The sequence below is a fragment of the Sclerotinia sclerotiorum genome, genomic scaffold, assembly GCF_000146945.2.
Source record: "Sclerotinia sclerotiorum 1980 UF-70 scaffold_15 genomic scaffold, whole genome shotgun sequence".
Lineage (NCBI taxonomy): Eukaryota > Fungi > Ascomycota > Leotiomycetes > Helotiales > Sclerotiniaceae > Sclerotinia > Sclerotinia sclerotiorum.
In genome coordinates, this window is record NW_001820821.1 from 836,570 (window position 1) to 854,480 (window position 17,911).

A 17,911-nucleotide genomic window follows, 5' to 3' on the forward strand; every position below is an offset into this window, starting at 1 on the left:
ACCTGCCAGCCTCAACGAGATCCATGTAACTACAGACGTCCTCGCCGGTATTGTACATTTATGCAAACATTTATCTTCATGCTGTTGTACGCCTACAAACGCCTTGCCCGCTATTCGTAGATCATAAGGGCTTCCTATAGCCCTAAGTATTCTTATATGCTGTTAATGAGGATTGGAAGAATTATCGTAGTAAAGGTATGGATCATCGTTGGGCGAAGACAGTCCGCCATTGTCTTGTGTATTTTTCGGCCTCTTTTCCACAGTCTCGTCCTGACTGGTCGCAACCTGGAAATCGGACGACGAAATCCCCATCTTTATATCCATCTGCATCATCCGAATTGTATGCGTTCATTATTTTCTGTGGCACGAGTGCCAACTTCGACAGGATCGTTGGATGCCATTGCACAATGTGTTCCTAGTTAATATTAGATATCGAACCTTCTCAAAGACGTGAGCACTCACCAATGCATGCGTATCCGCCTTTTGGAAATTGTAAGAACGATACAGAGGGTCAAACCATGTATCGAGGAAGAATTTACTCCATTCCCCCTTTCTGATGATAAAACTAGCCTGCGACAGACCGTCTTTATCCTGAGTGAGGACCAAATCAACATTTCCTCCTTTTAAATTTGGAAAGGTCTTGATAACACTGTCGGGAGGCACAATAGATTGGTCCTTGATCATCAAACTTTCCAACCGTTTTGGTTCCATAATGTGATCTTCGACTTTCAGCGCAGGATTCATGATGAGGGCATTCTGCTCCAAAACCCAAATGTATTCGCTATGTGGAAATTGTGATAGTGCGTGTCGTGCAGCGGGAACTTTGGACCATGAGTTTGGCGATCCTTGAACATCATAGTCTCCAATGCTGGGGAAAAATGTTGCATAGCCTAAGAATGATCAGTTTGGTTCTTGCTCCAGTACCAGAATAGTGAGATCTGGCCATTCGCATGGAAATTGCTTACCATGTTTCCTGGCGTATTGAATTCGATTCTCCTTTACGCTGTCCTGATATTCTTTACTATATCCCACCGTATCCAATACTGTGACAATTACAACTGGGGGAGTCCCTGATGGAATTCTATCTGCTCCCCCAAGTATACTTGAAAGTATAAAGAATACTGCCCCTATGGCGCAAGCAGCTAAAAGTATCGTCTTCACCCTACTTCTGCGTAGCATTGGGAAACGAGAAGACCGTGGCGCAAGATATGCCGGAGGATTCGAGGCTTTCCTCGAGGGGTATGCCAAATGCATTATGTGTCGTATGTACTGGGCCCCTCAGGCACTTGCTACAATCGTTACAGCTTTTGCCAATAATTGTAGCCCCAACGTCGTACGGGACTTTGTTTAATAATTGATCGCGATGCACAGGATGGTGAGATTGTTGCGCTGTGTCCTTTCGTATTTGACCTTTGTGGTGGACACTTGGCGCGTTGAGTGGAGAATTGATATACCGAGCAGATGGTAGCAGGGTCTTTGGGAATCGAGATTAAAGGTTATTACAAAAAATAATGAAGCATTTCGATCATGAAGAGAATTCTTCAACAGTGACTTAATGCGACAACAAGAAGTAAATAGAAGGTGCTGTTGCAGTTGTGATAAAAACCAGAATATGTTATTTTAGAGAAATTTGTTCTTGGCTCGAAGTTGGTTAACCTAGAAGTTGTAGGGGGGAAAAATAATCGATTTAAGTCTTCAACCTTTCTCATCCGTTCTCACTCTAGATGAGATGTAATTAAACTTCAAAATCTCAATCCTTGTGGCTTCTAGTTTTGATGAGAATAAGAGATAAGAGTGCAGAAAATAAGATTAGATTATTTTTCCATATTTCATCCATCTCGCTTCCATCCATTGTTCTGCTACCTTACGGGTGAGGATACCTCTTCTCAAATACCTGTGAACGAATCTGGAATCTACAACAATACACTCTAGGTAAAGTTTAGGGGTAGCTCAATAGACCGTCGATATTCATACATATTCAACATATATACTTGAGTTCTTCTAAAAAGCACTAGAGATCTCACCACACTCACCCAATGAATGATCTACAGGATAAGACCCTTCAATCCAGACCGCTTCTCCCCATCTAGCTAGATGTTCCTTCAACACCTGGCCAACTTTCATTCATCCATACGAAATAGGCACTTGAAGCTTTTGATTGGGTCTCATAAATAGAGCTCAACATGCCCTGTGCTGCCATGGCTGCCAACAACAACCTAAGCTTCTGTGCCATGCATCGAGCATGTGGAGGTCCGGAAGACAAGCGATGCGGAACCAGCTACTTAGTAATTCAGTTGTTCTTCGGTTGGTCGGGACATTCAAAATCCCATCCATCAACCACATCCACAGAAAATTCCTACTCTCTGTATCCTACTATGATGTAACAACAAAAGATCGAGCGAACCACATATATCAAAATTTCAACGTCATTATGTATGTAAGTGTATGGGAGACACCTCCGGGGCGCTACAACTCTAAGAATACGGAATTTTCTCAGATAGCTTGGTAGGTATTAATTTTCATACTCGTTATAACCATTGATCACTGTCTTTCTTTCTTCACACTCCGCATATTTCTAAGAACTGTATCTTCGAAAAGAAGCCTACATATTCATCCAAAAAGTCATTCACAATGTCCGGATCTTCGTCAGTCATTCAATTAGAATGTCAATGCAACAATTATCCTTGGGGCAAGCAAGGCAATAGGTCTCTAGCAGCAAAGTATGCAGCTGCTACACCTGGAGGCAAATTCAAGCTCGATGAGAGTAAAGAGTACGCGGAGATGTGGATGGGGACATATCCAACTACGCCGTCTCTCATCTTGTCAAACGGCAAAGACTTACAGGAACATCTTAATGCGAATAAGGAGAAGCTGATTGGAAAACCAATTCTTGATAAGTTCGGAGCAGATCTACCATATTTACCAAAGGTACTTGCCTCCTCCCTACCACCATTATCTGCGAATATCCATACTGACCCCATAAACTCAGATTCTTTCAATAGCCAAAGCTCTGCCTCTACAAATTCACCCTGACAAGGACCTTGCAGCCAAGCTGCATAAACAAGACCCGGAGAAGTTTGGGGACCCAAACCACAAACCAGAAATCGCTGTTCCCCTTGGAAAATTCGAAACATTCGTTGGCTGGAAACCTTTTTCTGAAATCCAATCACTATTCACCAGCATCCCAGTCCTGAGCTCTAAATTCCTCACCTCCCCTTCCGACACCATCGATAAAGATACTTTGAAATTCATCGTACACAAAATCCTCACCCTTTCAGATGAAGAAGTAACATCTATCTACAACGCCCTCAAAGAAATTCCTTCTTCAGATTTCCCTACCTCATCACACATCCCCGAGCTTCTCCCCCGTCTCGCCTCCCAATATTCCGCCTCCGACCCAGGAAACCTCGTTGCTCTCCTCACAATGAACTTTTTGACCCTCCAAAAAGGCGACGCCATCTACGTCCCCGCAGACGGTATCCACGCCTACCTCTCCGGCGACATTGTAGAATGCATGGCTCGCTCCGACAACGTAATAAACAGCGGGTTCTGTCCCCGCGCCGACCGCGACTCTGTCGAATTATTCAGCGCTGCTCTGACCTTTTCTCCCGTCGGAAAAGATGAATGTATCCTCAAACCTACATCAAGCCCCAAAGGTAAAAATGGAAAAACAAAAGTACTAGCACCACCCATGAGTGAATTCGACATGTTAACAATGGCGCTCAAAAAAGGCGAAAAGGAAACCATTGAGAAGCTAGGAGGTCCAAGTATTATGGTTATCACGGGCGGTAAAGGAACTTTGAAAGCGGGAGAGCAGAAGTTTGAACTGAAGGAAGGATATGTATTTTTCGTAGGTGTAGGTACGGAGTTGGAGTTTGAGGCTGAGGAGGTTTTGGAGGCTCATATTGCTTTTTGTGAAGCGTAGAGTTTTTTCTTAAGTTGTTTTCAATATCTAGTGGTAATTATGATATGATATGATATGACATCTACAGGAGAATATCATCTTCTACCTACCTACCTACCATACAGACTATACAGACTATATCGGTTTGTGAAGTTTCCCTTTACGAAATGGTTTTCGGTATTCGTAAATGCATGCCTTTTGAAATCAACATCTCTCGTTTGATGCTCAACGTGCAGTACAATATCAACTCATTAATAAGGGTGACCCAACAACCAATATCATAGAAGCGATTTACTTCTCTAACATACCTTTATACACGAAAGCAGTCATCATGCCATTTGCAAATCACCCAAAGAATTGAATATCTCAAAATCCCCTTAAATTTTCTTTTCGAGTTAAAATAAAATAAAACACAAACTAAATCTCACATCACGCTAAACAAGCATAACCTGAAAACCCAACCATAACACACGCTTAGTTTCCATTTCCCATTTCCTGTTTCCTATTTCCAAATCCTTCCATCCCAACTATCCAACTATGTAAAGCATCAAGCACCTAAGCACCCAAGCATCTAAGCAGCCAAAAAAGAATGTATCAACGGTCCCTCTAATTCCCCATCCTAGCATAAAGCCACAACCAGTGCCGCAGCGAAGGAATCAGAAAGAAAGCATCTCGATGCGACCATTCTCCAAAGGAGTCTGATCGAATATGAGAAGCGGGAGTGTTGACCAAGAAACTCGCGGCCGCCGGTATGTGAAAAGAAGAACAAGACGTTCGGGATTTCTGGGCTCCAGCTGAGTTGGCTTATTCTGCGCACGAAGACTAATTGGCACGATACTGTGAAGGATCTCGTGGCAACTTAAGAATGTGCGGGAAAGGTGGAAAAAAGGAGAGGATTGGTACTCCTGGGACATGTGGTCCTGATGGATATGTTTGGAAATGGTCGAGTACAGTTACGAAAAGTGATATACAAACACTATTGAGGTAAGATTTTGATAAATTATGCGGGAAAAGGCTCTTATGCCCTCACTGCCTTTTCCTGGTGTCAGGGTCGACAGTTGTTGGAGGGTGTTCTCTTGCAGTTTCTTGGTTTGCTCGCTCGGTAGCTTCTGCTTGTTCTTCTTCATCATCAGCATCATCACCTCCAACATCAATCACAGTCTCGCCAGCTCTCTCGAGCACGGCTCTACTCCAAGTTCTGGTCCATTTCCAAACTGTCTAAAGATTGTTAGCGAATTTATGGTTTATAGCTCGGTCTTAACTTACAACTAAGAAAGCGCCAATACCAATAATGACAAGCGTCCAACTGATATTCTCCAGACGATTTCGACCTGTTCCAGCTCGAACGCGGCCGCCTCCAAACACACCAGTTTGTCTTATATTCCACCAGCTGAATGAGGACATTGCGAAGAAAATCTTAACGAATCCCAGCATTCCCAAAGACGCCAATCCCTTTAATAGATGCTCAGTCCAAGTCGTTGTCTCAGTCTCCACAATATGCAGAGCAGGACCACTCCCTCCCATCGAAGGGAAAGAAAGAATTGTGCTATACGGATCCAGATAGAAGTTGATGATCGGATCTGCGACGAAACCCATGACGAAAATTGTCACAAACAATATCGCCAAAGTCAGACATAATTGTGCGAATGTACTACTAATTAAATGACCCCACTTGATTCTCTGAAAATGGTATTGAAATTTACATGTAGGGCATTCATAATAATTTCGTGCTCCGTAAAGAGGATCTGCGTGTCTCCAGGCTGTCAGACAGCCTTCATGAACATGTCTTTGGCTTCCTTTGCACTTGCACGGTCGCATTAGACGGCCTAACTCAGGATCTTCGGACGTGTACATTACTCGAGGTGTTGGATTGAGAATTGAAGCTATGCCAGCGGTAGGAGTTTCGAAGGTTGGCTCGACGGTTTCGAGACATATTCGACATTGTCGGGGTGGATAATATCTCCGACGTTTTGGTTCTGGTACCGGTTCTGGCGCCGGCTCTGGTTCTTGCAAAGGAGCTTCTTGATGCGCTTGCTTGTTTTCTGTGTGTACGCCGTTTTGATTTTGGCCAGAGGATTGGGAGCCAAGTTGTTCCGCAATATTGCCCCACGACCATGAGGTAACTGGAACTGACATATTTTTGTAAGTTTGCTTTGTGATTCTCCTTTTGTGATTTTCTTTTTAGGTGATGAATTGAGAAGGTACGATGAAGCCTCGAAGTTATGATGATGAAGCTACATATAATGATTTTCCGATCTCCGAAGAATTAACTAAAATAAACGTAGCTCCAGCAGGCTTTGGAAAAAACAAAGAGAAAGTTCCATGCACCAAGGGCTGTAAGTTTGCAGTACTAAAGTTAGTGAACAGATAGTTAATAAGATCAATCATAGGGAAACTTCAATGAAGAAGTACGAAGAGTATATGGAGACATGGACAACAATGTTGAGATGTGGCTTCTTGATGGCTTTTGAGAAAAATGTTTTGATTGTTTTTCCATCTGAATCAGATTTCTGAGGTGTGCGTTTTGTACGATCGCGCTAGTAAAATCCCCGAAAATTGTTTCCTTACATTTCTAGAAAACATAGCTACCTTTATCACCTACTTGGAAAGTACCCAGGACGATATTAAAAAACCACCAAAATAATTCCTTACTATACAACATGATCAGGATTGAAATCTCCGTCGGAGAATAAAGGAAAGAACATCTACCCGTGAGAAAAAATGCAAAATGTATATTTTTCATTGAGATATATCGTAAACCTGCAGGGCTTTGGAATTTTGCCCATATGTCGAGTTGATGCCTGGCGCTTGAGCTCATCTCCTGCCTAATATATAGGGCACTAATTTACATCGCGTCGTGGACCTGAGCTGCCTGTAGCTTTGAAGTCCAACTACCCCGAAATATATAGCTTCAAACTCTACACATCCCACCCATACTTTACATTTCCGCTAATTCTTACTCTGTGATTTCGAACCTTCAAAGTCTGCAAGATAGGTTTAAATAAACAGATACAATGGCGGATAGATATTCTTTCTCCTTGACAACCTTCTCCCCCAGGTATGATTGAAATAGAGCTTCCCAGGTTCCCATTATGTGATATACTATACATATTAAAGTGCTTTGCTAACATTTGCAGTGGGAAATTGGTCCAAATAGGTTCGTACTATCAAATGAAGCTCGATTCTGATATGCGCCAAGCTCCAACTATCCTTTTAATACATCCCACCAGCTCTATGTACTAACCAAGTCGCAAACAGAGTATGCGTTAAATGCCGTCAACCAAGGTGTTACTGCATTGGGAATTAAAGGTACATATATATCCTCTCTAAATCTGCGTATTTGTACTAACTTATCGGGAGCTACCAATGGCATTGTCCTCGCCACGGAAAAGAAATCCTCATCCACCCTCATTGATCCACCCTCTCTCTCAAAAGTCTCCCTTATCACTCCAAACATCGGCATGGTCTACTCCGGCATGGGACCTGATTACCGCGTACTCGTCGACAAAGCCCGCAAAGTATCTCACACTGGCTACAAGCGCATCTACAACGAATACCCACCTACTCGGATATTAGTACAAGATGTTGCGAGGGTGATGCAAGAAGCTACTCAATCTGGAGGTGTACGACCATATGGTGTTAGTTTGTTGATTGCAGGTTGGGATGATGGAATTGAGCCAGAGTCAGAAGATGTTGCTGGTGCGGAGGTACATCCTGATGAGAAGAAACCATCAGGCAAGACCGGTGGTATTTTGAAGGGAGGACCTATGTTATACCAAGTTGATCCAAGTGGTAGTTACTTTCCATGGAAGGCAACTGCTATCGGAAAGAACGCTACTTCTGCAAAGACTTTCTTGGAGAAGAGATATACCGAAGGGTTGGAGTTGGAAGATGCCGTACACATTGCCCTTTTGACGTTGAAGGAGACTATTGAGGGGGAGATGAATGGCGATACAGTAGAGATCGGCAAGTTTAACAACTCAAATAAGTACATTACTTTGCTAACATATTCCTAGGTATCGTGGGACCACCAGCCGATCATCTGTTGGGCATTGAGGGGGTTGAGGGTGCTCAAGGCCCACGTTTTAGAAAACTGAGTCCTCAAGAAATTGAGGATTACCTTACGAATCTATGAGCTAGTTTTCTTTCCTTCTGCAACAGCAATGAGCTTTAACGTAGTCCCAAGGTCATGATGTATTATAGAGTGGCATAAGACGGCAAAATGAGCACAGAGATACCATACCGAATGCCTGTTTTTCCAAATCCTTGCTCTCACTTTGATGTGAAAGCAAACCGAATATTTCATTCTCAACTTTATGACGAAATACCAGCATCCTCCACAAAAACAAAACTACACTTATACCCCGCCCGCACCCCAACACACCTCTTCCTACTTCCCTTCCCAAAACACAAATCCACCAATCTCCACTCCTCACATCTCCCCTTCTCTCCTTCCCCAAGCCCAAGCTGTCCATTCCCATTCTCCCCAATAACATACAATTCCCCCTCAGTCGTAAGCACCAACATGTGATTTTCACCGATGCTGAAATCGAGGATATCGGCTCCGTGGATATCGAGGGGTATGGGATCATAGTCGTTTGAGGGGGATGGTGATGATGATGGAGATTGAGGTGAGGAAGATGAAGGGGGTGGGAATGAGAGTTCGGGAATGATAGAGGGGATATTAGTGCGCCCCCAGATATAGAGATCGTGTCCGGTAGTTAGAGCAGCGGTTAGAGGGCCGGAAGATGAGAGTTTTTTAATGGGGCCTGTGGGGAGGGAGGAGAGGGATGAAAGCTGCGTGGGCACGGAGGCAGAATTCGAAAAGCTGATTTCTCGTCCTAGACAGCTGGGATATCGTTCGTCGCCCCAGGTGTAGACGTTTCCTTTGCTGGTGAGAGCGCTGAACGTCGTGCTGTTCGATACGAGTTGTGTGATGTGTGGGAGGGGGAGAACGAAATCTGGATTGTTGCGTGTGAGGTAGTTGTGGAGTGAAGGGTATTGGATTAGCTCTGTTGGGGTCGATTCTGAAGGTTTTTAGTGTCTTATTGGAGGGATGGGTGTGGGTGGGTTTGTGAAGTACCTGCTATCTTGTCGTTTCCTGCTGTTGTTGCGTTTCTTAGATACTCTTCTGGTGTTTTGGAGTGTGTTCCTTGTTGCTGGGTTTGCGTGCTATTCTTTGAGGTTATCTGCTCGAGTTGCGCCTGCAAGAATCCGTCTGGATGACCGGCAACTTTGATTTCCTCAGCGGGGCTCGAAGGGTCGTTTGATATTGCTGCTACAAATCAAAGGAGGATTAGCTATATTACGTGGTGAGATAGCATATTTATATGCTAAAAAGAAGGTCAAACTAGGTATCGAGCCTACGATATTTCCCATTTGTCTGGTTAACTTAGGAACGATATGTAGGAAGGGTGTCCTTAAATTCTGACCCAATCTATATGTATACCTTAAGATCGTATCCCATATCAAATAGGATCTTATATAGACCAAGCTTTGCACTATTATAAAGGAAGAGTGGAAGCTTGTAGCTCACTTGTAATCTCCGTTGAGCTTTCGACTTTCAAACTTGAGTATTTAAGTGAAAAAGGAAGAGCCCATATAAGTAAGATCAACCAATCTAATTCAATGTAAAGCACAGCACCAACCAGAACTACTGCCAGCTAAAGCCATTTATATTCTCATTTACAACCCAACATACATGCCTGATCATGTGAATTACACGTGATAGAAGTTTGGAAGTCCCCTCTCTAGAATAGAATACAACAAGTCAAGAAGATCTTATCAACATACCTAAACAAGCAGAAACAGAAGTTCCAAGGATTTTGATACTTCCCTTTGCTTCCAATATCCGTTTGAAGGTAAAAGCATCCTCAGGTTCATCAGGAAGATCTCCATCGAATTGAAGTTGATTCCAAGCATTAAACCCACATGCCCATAACTCCATTCTTGGATGTCGTATCACAGAAAGATCCAGTTTTGAAATATTCAGCCCTACCAAGATAGGAATTGATCTGATTCTGTCACGATAGCCTGAAGAGGGTTGAAATACATCCAAAAGGGTTCGCTGATGTAACACTGAATTGCGGCTAATTTGTAGGTGAGATTGGATGTTCAAAGGAACTCGAATCATCCCAAAACCTTAACATTAACCTTATGCTGCACGACCAAACTCCACCATCATCTTAAAATAAACATCACTCTTTTTTATTACTTTTTATATAAATTTCATTCAGCACGATCATACCTAACACGGCTTAAAAAGTTAATTATCTTATTTGCATTCGACGATCCGGTTTAATAACATCTCTATCCCGAGATATCCGTCAGTATTACTTCAGGCTTCCAAATTCCATTTTCCTGCTGCCTATGGCGGAATCTTGATTTGTCCCATCTTGCTCAGTATTGTTTTTGACCCGTCATTGTTGCATCCCTTCCTTTCTTGTGCGCGTCTTTTAAAGCACAATAGGATATCTTTCGAAAAATACTTTTATCCGTCAAGAATATATATAAGGTTAATTGCCATTTGCCATTAATTCCTCCACGTTTACGCTTTACATCGGAAAAGCATCACACGCTTGAAGCACCTAAAACTTACAATACCTCCTGAAGTGTCGGCACGAATCTTCCTGATCAAGATCTAGGAAAGGGAACAAAACCAAATAGCCGATCCTCTCCATTTTATTGATTGTTTTCTCAAAGGGCTAGTTTGGGATCTGGCGGGGCTCAATTGAGGGGCATCAAGCGACCTTCCTCCTAGCTCAACACAATCACCATCGTGGTGAAAACCCTTCGTGAATGGTGTATTCCTGAAACCAGAGCCATTTATTATCATAAATGGTCATCATGAATCTCAGTCTACCTGTCAGGAGTGCTAGTCGGAGAAACGATGAAAGTCGGAATCATTACACCTCTGGCAACCACACACCTACTTCTTCAACGGAAGTAATCGCCGGACCAATACGAGAGCCAGCACCTGTGACTGAGAGACTAATTGTTGGACTAGATTTTGGGACAACATATTCTGGGTATGTATATTTTTATAGCTTGTCTTGAGAAGATACTTGTGGCACCGCGAAAGCGTGATCTTACACTTTTGATAATTACACTATTTCAGATGCTCTATTGTTTGCGCTGTTTAGTCTTTAAGATTCGGGACTATTGTGTTTGGTCAGTCTTAGGGACCTTCATCTCATGAAAGTTCGTGTTGATGGCGGTTTCTTCGTATTGGCGCCCACACAAGCTTCTCCGTCACAATTTCGATTCCAAATGTTGTCACAAATACTAACATTAATTCAGTGTTGCTGTTGTATATACATCTAATCCTGATGATGTAGATATTATCAAAACTTGGCCTGGAAGTAATGGAATCACATCCGACAAAGTTCCAACGGAAATAGGGTACTCCAGACCGCCAGGATCACCTACAGGGACTGAATCAACGATAAAATGGGGTTGTCAATTCCGTCCTGAGGAACCCCGACTACGATGTATCAAATTATTTCTCGACCGGTCTCAAAAATTACCTTTTTACGTCAGTCCGGCTGAAACTGCCAACTTGCTAAAGGAGCACAGCAAAAACGTTGTTGATGCTGTCAGTGATTATTTGACTCAAATTCATAAGCACACAATCGAGACTTTAACTCGCCGATATGGAGAATTATTCATGTCAACTACGAAAGTCGAGTTTGTCCTTACTTGTCCAGCGGTCTGGTCTGATGCGGCGAAGAACACAACACTTCAAGCTGCGGAAAGAGCAGGAATGGGTGACAAATCAGCCATCCAAATGATCAGTGAGCCGGAAGCAGCTGCTGTCTATACGCTGAAAGCCATTCAACCAAATCACCTACAAGTCGGTGACAATTTTGTGGTGTGTGATGCCGGAGGTGGCACAGTAGATCTCATTGCTTATAAAATTATATCTCTCAAACCACTGCGAGTAGAAGAGTCAGCGGTAGGTACCGGAGGACTTTGCGGGAGCGCATTTCTTAATTATCGATTCGAGGAACATTGCAAGAGTAGGATAGGGGTCGAACGATTTGAAGAGATGAAAATGAAGAAAGCCAAATCATGGCAAACGGGATTAAAGTACTGGGAAGAATATGTGAAACGAGATTTTGATGAAGACAACAATACTGAATTCAATATTCCTCTTCCAGGTCTACCAGATGACATAGATGCCGGTTTGGATTGTGGATTTTTCATCATGACAACTGCTCAAGTTAAAGACATTTTTGAGCCAGTTGTAAAAGAGGTGTGTGATTTGGTTCAAGGCCAAGTTGATGGTATTAGAAGGAAAGGAGGTATCGTCTCTGGTATCGTACTTGTCGGTGGTTTTGGACAAAGCAATCATCTATATAAAAGGTTAAAAGCGCATTTTAACAGCGCAGCTCCGCCACCCTATAGCGAACGTCCAACGCACGCACAATCTATGGCCTTAGCAGAAAGCAACTCGGTGGAGGTGATGCAACCTATAAATGCATGGACTGCTGTGGTCCGAGGAGCCGTTCTCAAAGGATTAGAAGGAAGTGTGGTGGTATCCAGGAAAGCGAGAATGCATTATGGAACCTCGTATGCAACAGTTTATGATGAGGATAAACATGATGTTAGTGAAAGATACTGGAGTCCATTATGGGAAAGATGGATGGTGAGTGATAGGATGCAGTGGCATCTTCACAGGGTATACTCCATTCCCATCGCCTTTTTATTTCGTGACTAACCCCACGCAGGGTGATACTCTTAGCACAGATACTCCAGTCTCCTTTCACTACACGCGTAATTTCCGTCCAGGACAATCACTCATCGTATCCGATGATCTGATCGCTTGTGATTCTGACGGCGAACCTCCAGCTTCCGACACAAAGGATCTCATAGGCGTGTGCACGCTAACGACGGATTTGGGCGCTGTACCAAAGAGTATGTATACGAGATTGACGACGACAAGGGGAGTCGAATTTCTCAATTTGGATTTTACACTCGAGATGGTGGTGGAGAGTGCGGGGTTGGCTTTTGAGTTGAAGGTTGATGGGCGTAGGTATGGGAGGGTGGAAGTGGAGTTTCATTGAGGTGTGTGGATATATATCGAGAATGTGCTGGATTTGGTGGATGGATCGATGCGGAGAGTTATGTGGAAGAATGGGTGGGAAGACTTGGTGTTGGAGAGGAGTAGCGATGCTCTTTTTGAGAATCGTATGGGAATGATATCATTGTTACTTGGCACAGTATATGCATGTTGATAACAGAAAGAGGAACAGAAACAGCACTTATAGTTATAGTTATAGTTATAGTTACAGCACAGTGATCAATACCAATAGCATCTAGATTTCTACACATTAACAGGGTCAAAGTTCCAGAGCTATCATAATGTCTCTGGAAGCAAGTGTAACGATACTGTACTAAAGGCAGCGGCTGCCTAAGGTTCGTCGGTTGGTAGTTATGGGTTAAGGCTTTATCACTGGTATTCACTTGAAAGTGAATTCGTTACTAGATCAAGTAGAATGTAGGTAAACTAATTGATAACTAAGTTGAGCACGGAGCTCCTAGGGCTCCCTATCACGTGATTTCTGATGGTGCGTGCGCATACGATCTTCAGGTGACCAAGATCACATACTAATTCGATGAAATCTGATCGTGTTTGCACAAGGCCTAAGCTCTCCTAATTAATCAGTTTGCTACCATCGTAACACCATCAATCTTAATGGTGAATCGTGACAGCAAGCAATGCTCATATGGATATAAGACTTATTTTGTTTCATTATATATTTACATACTAGTTACTATACTATATTCCAATAATTCCTAACTTTTCCCTCCCAGTTCTACTACATCTCTACCTATTTCATCTTTCCTCTTCTCACTTATTTTCTACATAACCTTATTTCCATCCTATTCTACTCCTTTACTCAAATTTAAATTTACAATTAATCTTAACTTTTTTACATTCTTTTTTATTAAATAAACTTTCTTATTTCTTCTATTATCAATTAAATAATAATTAATTTATTTATTTGGAACTAAAAAAAGATATAATATAAAATCAAAATTAAATTCATAATTCAACTTAATTATTCATTTTTATTAGATATTAAAAAATTTAAAAAGCTTAAAGAAAACCCTGAAATATGTTTTCAAATTCTCATTAATATAGATATTTCCTTAGTAAAGTAAAGGGGTACTCAAGTAAAGTCTTGAAAACATTCCACTTATATACGTGTAGGAGTAGTTATTGAAATTCATCTGAATGAATAAGAGGATATATATATAAAATAAAACTATACATGCCCCAGAAAGACCACAACTCATCACAAGGACATAAAAAAACTATTCCCAAATCTTACATTTCAACAGCCCCCCCTTTTTTCTTCCCGAAAAAGTTCAAAAACCCAATAAACCATCCCTCTATCACGCCTAAAGATATCCTTTACAAGATACAAGGTACTCATAACTAGAAACAAATCTCCCTCAATCTACCAATCCATCTATCTACATAGTACATTTTACTCATCCTGAGAAATCGCACATGGACATCGAACTTCGAAGATATTGATTTTAACCAGCCAAAGAATTACCTCTGTGTACGATATAAATGAGATGTAAGCCTTTCTTTTCTTTTTTGCACTCCAGAGGGTTAATTATAATCACAAGAGCCCGAATAGAGATCACTAAGTACCTATCGAATTCTCATAGCCATGCTCAATCAACAGTTTAGGCAAAAGATAAAAAGAGAAATTATGGAAGTATATACATACATATATATATATAAATAGATAAAAAAGCTCGTACAAGATCTCTTTCTTATTTCATCCCTATAATCACTAATCACAGCACTTGTGAATCCATAAAATAACCTACCCAAAAACTGCATATATCAATGATCAAAGCTTCTTATATGGAAAGCATATATTCATATCTACATACCATTAACGCATTTACTCGATATTATATTGTGCACCTAACAATAACGACCACTAACATATATATGCTCCATCAATCCATAAGTAAAATCTTATATTGACATATAAAGCCTGATTAGCTCACCGAATGCCGCGCAGCAAACGAGTGAGGCTGTGCAGTTATTTTTCCACACATCATGACCCTTGTAGTGCAGGTAAACGGTATTATTGGAAGAAATATTATGTTACACTGCATGATGAGGGTACTGCATGGGAATGTTTTAAAAGTGCTTCTGGAAATCAATTCGATGCATGATTTATGGGGCTATGATTCTATGGTTCTATATATGTAAACCCGGGCGAAGCATCAGACATGGTTGCGATTTGGTGCGAGAATGGTATGCGAATTTTAACTATTGAAATTAAAACACAAAATCTTGAGAGCTTCTAACTATGAGACGGGTCAGTACTATTGTTGTTCTCATTTTAGGGCTTGGGTATGGTAGGGAAGGCGACAATTTAGAAGGCTGGGGATGGCTTCAAAATTTCCAAATTGACGGGTTTCCCACAACAGATATGGTTCTTCGCTCTATAGGCTATAGCATAGCTTATGACCAGGTCTACTCATATGCATGACTGTTGGTGATATAATCTATCCCAACGCATATGAGTACTGGTGGGTGATTGGCTTGCTTCACCTGGTTGGACAACGATATGCACTATTACATGGAAAGGGTTCAATATAAGATAATATCTCCCATCGAGTCATTTTCCGGAGAAGTACGCCTTACCATCATAAAGATGCCTAGCAAACCACGCACATATGCACGATTGGAATGATACAGGAAACGCAAGTAAAGTGCTATTTATTCATGACGGCACTACCATAACTCATGGGAAGTATAGTTCATCATCATAACCAAACATTTAAAGCAGATAAAAATATCGTTTCATAGAAGGGAAGAGAAAAAGAAATACATTTGTGGTATGAAAATCGTTCAAGAGACTTTTCTTTTCGACCATGAACCAGCATAGTGAAATCCGAAATTTGTGAGAGATGCAAAACAAAACGTCTGATAAACCCAAACGTTGCGCAATCGACAAAATTTTATTGGCCGAGTCCGTCCCACTCGGTGTTCTGTTTTTTGGGTTAAGGTTAGGCAGATAACGCCCGGAGGGCGCATGGCCTAGTGTACCTGCATCGAAATGGGTGTCCACAGATAAATTTACTCATTCGGTGAGAGCAAAATTCAGCAGCTCTAACACAAGTACGAAATGAATTTAAAACATTGAAACAGTGGCAAAATTCGTCATCAACATAGCCTCCAATATTTCGGCATTACAAATATAAAGTCGGCTAGTTTCACAACATCTCCTTGACTTTGAAATATTCTTTGCCTAGGCGACAAGCTAGAAAGCTCAAGTGTGTTTTGAATGCTCGATGGATACTGGCATATACTTTCTTGATGAAGTTGACCTCTGATGTTCGATGCCTTTGTGCGTCTGATCTGAACGTTTACGATTTCTTTCCTCTTTTTGCAGATTGTGCTGAACTTCAGACTCTCTTTCCTGTTTGTATTTTGCTTCAGGAGTCACAAAACCCTTTCGTACGAGACCATGTACTAATGGACGTTCGGTATATTGCTTTGCCAAAGCGTGATCCGCATCGCTCATCAGACCATTGCTCCACATATACTCGAGTATCGAAAAATCTGGGCGAATATTCGTTTCTCCGTCAATGAGATGGTCGCGACTGTGCGTCATCCTTCGCCTCCAATTATCATGCGGATCATCTTCTTCGAATTCCTCGTCACAGAAGATGCAGAAGCATTTTGATGGAGGAGGAAGATTATTGAAATGGGTTAGGCTGTGCGCAAGCCAATTCTCGAAATCGTCCGGATGGAAGGAGACTTCGCAGTTTATCGGTATAAACTCGCATGGAAGGACGACATTAGTATTGATTTGAGTAGCTTGGGGTACCAGGAGTTGCCATCCTGCTACAGGGTTGATCTGAGCAGATTGGCGACTGGTCATTGTTGTGGTTGTTTTATTTGACTGTCTGCTAAACACACTCTCGTCATATTCACTGCAAGGAGATATCGTCGATGCCGACTCTTGACTTGTAATGGGTAGTGTCGAGGCATTGTGCGTTCCATTTGCGTATTCCCGAAGAAGAGATGGCATGCTAAGAAAGCTCGTACGACGAGTACCTGTGAGAAGACCCGGGAGAGCATCTACCGAGTCATTGAGGTACCTGGAGATGCTTGGATTATCGCAAGATGCCATTTTTGCACGAATGCGGGCGAAACAGCAAGTCAACTTCGCGAGTGCTCACTTTGAGGATAAGTGATCTAGCTTTTATGATAGGATGATGGATTTGTTGGACAATGAAAGAAAGTGGAGCGTCGATAAGATAAGGACGGTCTTGCCAATCAGTAGGAATGAACCCTTAACTATGACGAGTGTCAGAGGATGGACTGAAGGCAATGACAATGACAATGATAGTGGCAGATATATATAAAGCTGCGGAAACAGCTTTTATACACAATTCCAGTGAAAACTGACCTGGAAGTCCGGTGTTGTTTGTGTTGTGAAGGATAGATACTGTAGATATCGGTTTCCGTTGTGATGTTTCGCAATATTTGCGGGGATTAAATGAAGTAGCGCGAAATATGGTCCTTTCCCCAGATTTTGGTGTCTCAAGCGGCCTCTCCCTCGAAAACAAAACAACGAATGGCAAACACTAATGATTTTTTAAAAACATTCGACGACCGATGTACTATTTATATTTTTCTTTAGTTTTATAGTTGAGAGCATCCAAAAGGAGATCAAGGTCCTCTTTTTAATTGTGCTTCGTCTTCTGGAAAGTGGAAAGGAGGAAAGGATGATGCTTGTGTGATATTCGATCGATCAATGTGCTGACCACTGCAACAAACGTGGAGGGGACACAATTTAAGGAAGCAAGCCAACATTCAGTTCTCAATTCATGCATCAAAAAAACCTGGAGACTCATGTTCGATTTCCTTTTCGGAAGACACTTTCCTTCGTCTCCCATCTCTGTCTTCAGATTTTGAAACAATCATTTCTAGTGAAACGTTTTCTCATTCGTCATTTC

At 41.9% G+C, this 17,911-nt stretch overlaps 8 protein-coding genes across 8 annotated transcripts; 4 read left to right on the plus strand and 4 right to left on the minus strand.

Annotated features, from left to right (window-relative positions):
- Positions 1-202: 202 nt before the first annotated feature.
- On the minus strand, positions 203-1,254 carry SS1G_10383 (hypothetical protein; the record flags this gene model as incomplete). Its single annotated transcript, XM_001588785.1, has 3 exons — positions 203-415; positions 463-890; positions 966-1,254. The coding sequence occupies 3 exons, from the start codon at positions 1,252-1,254 to the stop codon at positions 203-205; spliced, it is 930 nt and encodes a 309-aa protein (XP_001588835.1).
- A 1,377-nt stretch (positions 1,255-2,631) lies between these two features.
- SS1G_10384 (hypothetical protein) lies at positions 2,632-3,925 on the plus strand (the record flags this gene model as incomplete). Its single annotated transcript, XM_001588786.1, has 2 exons — positions 2,632-2,928; positions 2,990-3,925. The coding sequence occupies 2 exons, from the start codon at positions 2,632-2,634 to the stop codon at positions 3,923-3,925; spliced, it is 1,233 nt and encodes a 410-aa protein (XP_001588836.1).
- Positions 3,926-4,930: 1,005 nt separating this feature from the next.
- Positions 4,931-6,040, minus strand: SS1G_10385 (hypothetical protein; the record flags this gene model as incomplete). The annotated part of the gene is made up of 2 exons (XM_001588787.1): positions 4,931-5,122; positions 5,171-6,040. The coding sequence occupies 2 exons, from the start codon at positions 6,038-6,040 to the stop codon at positions 4,931-4,933; spliced, it is 1,062 nt and encodes a 353-aa protein (XP_001588837.1).
- An 878-nt stretch (positions 6,041-6,918) lies between these two features.
- On the plus strand, positions 6,919-7,920 carry SS1G_10386 (conserved hypothetical protein; the record flags this gene model as incomplete). The annotated part of the gene is made up of 3 exons (XM_001588788.1): positions 6,919-6,962; positions 7,042-7,061; positions 7,163-7,920. 3 exons carry the CDS (start codon positions 6,919-6,921, stop codon positions 7,918-7,920), a joined length of 822 nt encoding a protein of 273 aa, XP_001588838.1.
- A 298-nt stretch (positions 7,921-8,218) lies between these two features.
- On the minus strand, positions 8,219-9,851 carry SS1G_10387 (hypothetical protein; the record flags this gene model as incomplete). Its single annotated transcript, XM_001588789.1, has 3 exons — positions 8,219-8,916; positions 8,988-9,182; positions 9,698-9,851. The coding sequence occupies 3 exons, from the start codon at positions 9,849-9,851 to the stop codon at positions 8,219-8,221; spliced, it is 1,047 nt and encodes a 348-aa protein (XP_001588839.1).
- Positions 9,852-10,750: 899 nt separating this feature from the next.
- On the plus strand, positions 10,751-12,969 carry SS1G_10388 (hypothetical protein; the record flags this gene model as incomplete). Its single annotated transcript, XM_001588790.1, has 3 exons — positions 10,751-10,932; positions 11,204-12,551; positions 12,634-12,969. The coding sequence occupies 3 exons, from the start codon at positions 10,751-10,753 to the stop codon at positions 12,967-12,969; spliced, it is 1,866 nt and encodes a 621-aa protein (XP_001588840.1).
- A 3,246-nt stretch (positions 12,970-16,215) lies between these two features.
- Positions 16,216-16,560, minus strand: SS1G_10389 (predicted protein; the record flags this gene model as incomplete). The annotated part of the gene is made up of 1 exon (XM_001588791.1): positions 16,216-16,560. One exon carries the CDS (start codon positions 16,558-16,560, stop codon positions 16,216-16,218), a length of 345 nt encoding a protein of 114 aa, XP_001588841.1.
- A 361-nt stretch (positions 16,561-16,921) lies between these two features.
- Positions 16,922-17,146, plus strand: SS1G_10390 (predicted protein; the record flags this gene model as incomplete). Its single annotated transcript, XM_001588792.1, has 1 exon — positions 16,922-17,146. The coding sequence occupies one exon, from the start codon at positions 16,922-16,924 to the stop codon at positions 17,144-17,146; it is 225 nt and encodes a 74-aa protein (XP_001588842.1).
- Between the last annotated feature and the right edge of the window lie 765 nt (positions 17,147-17,911).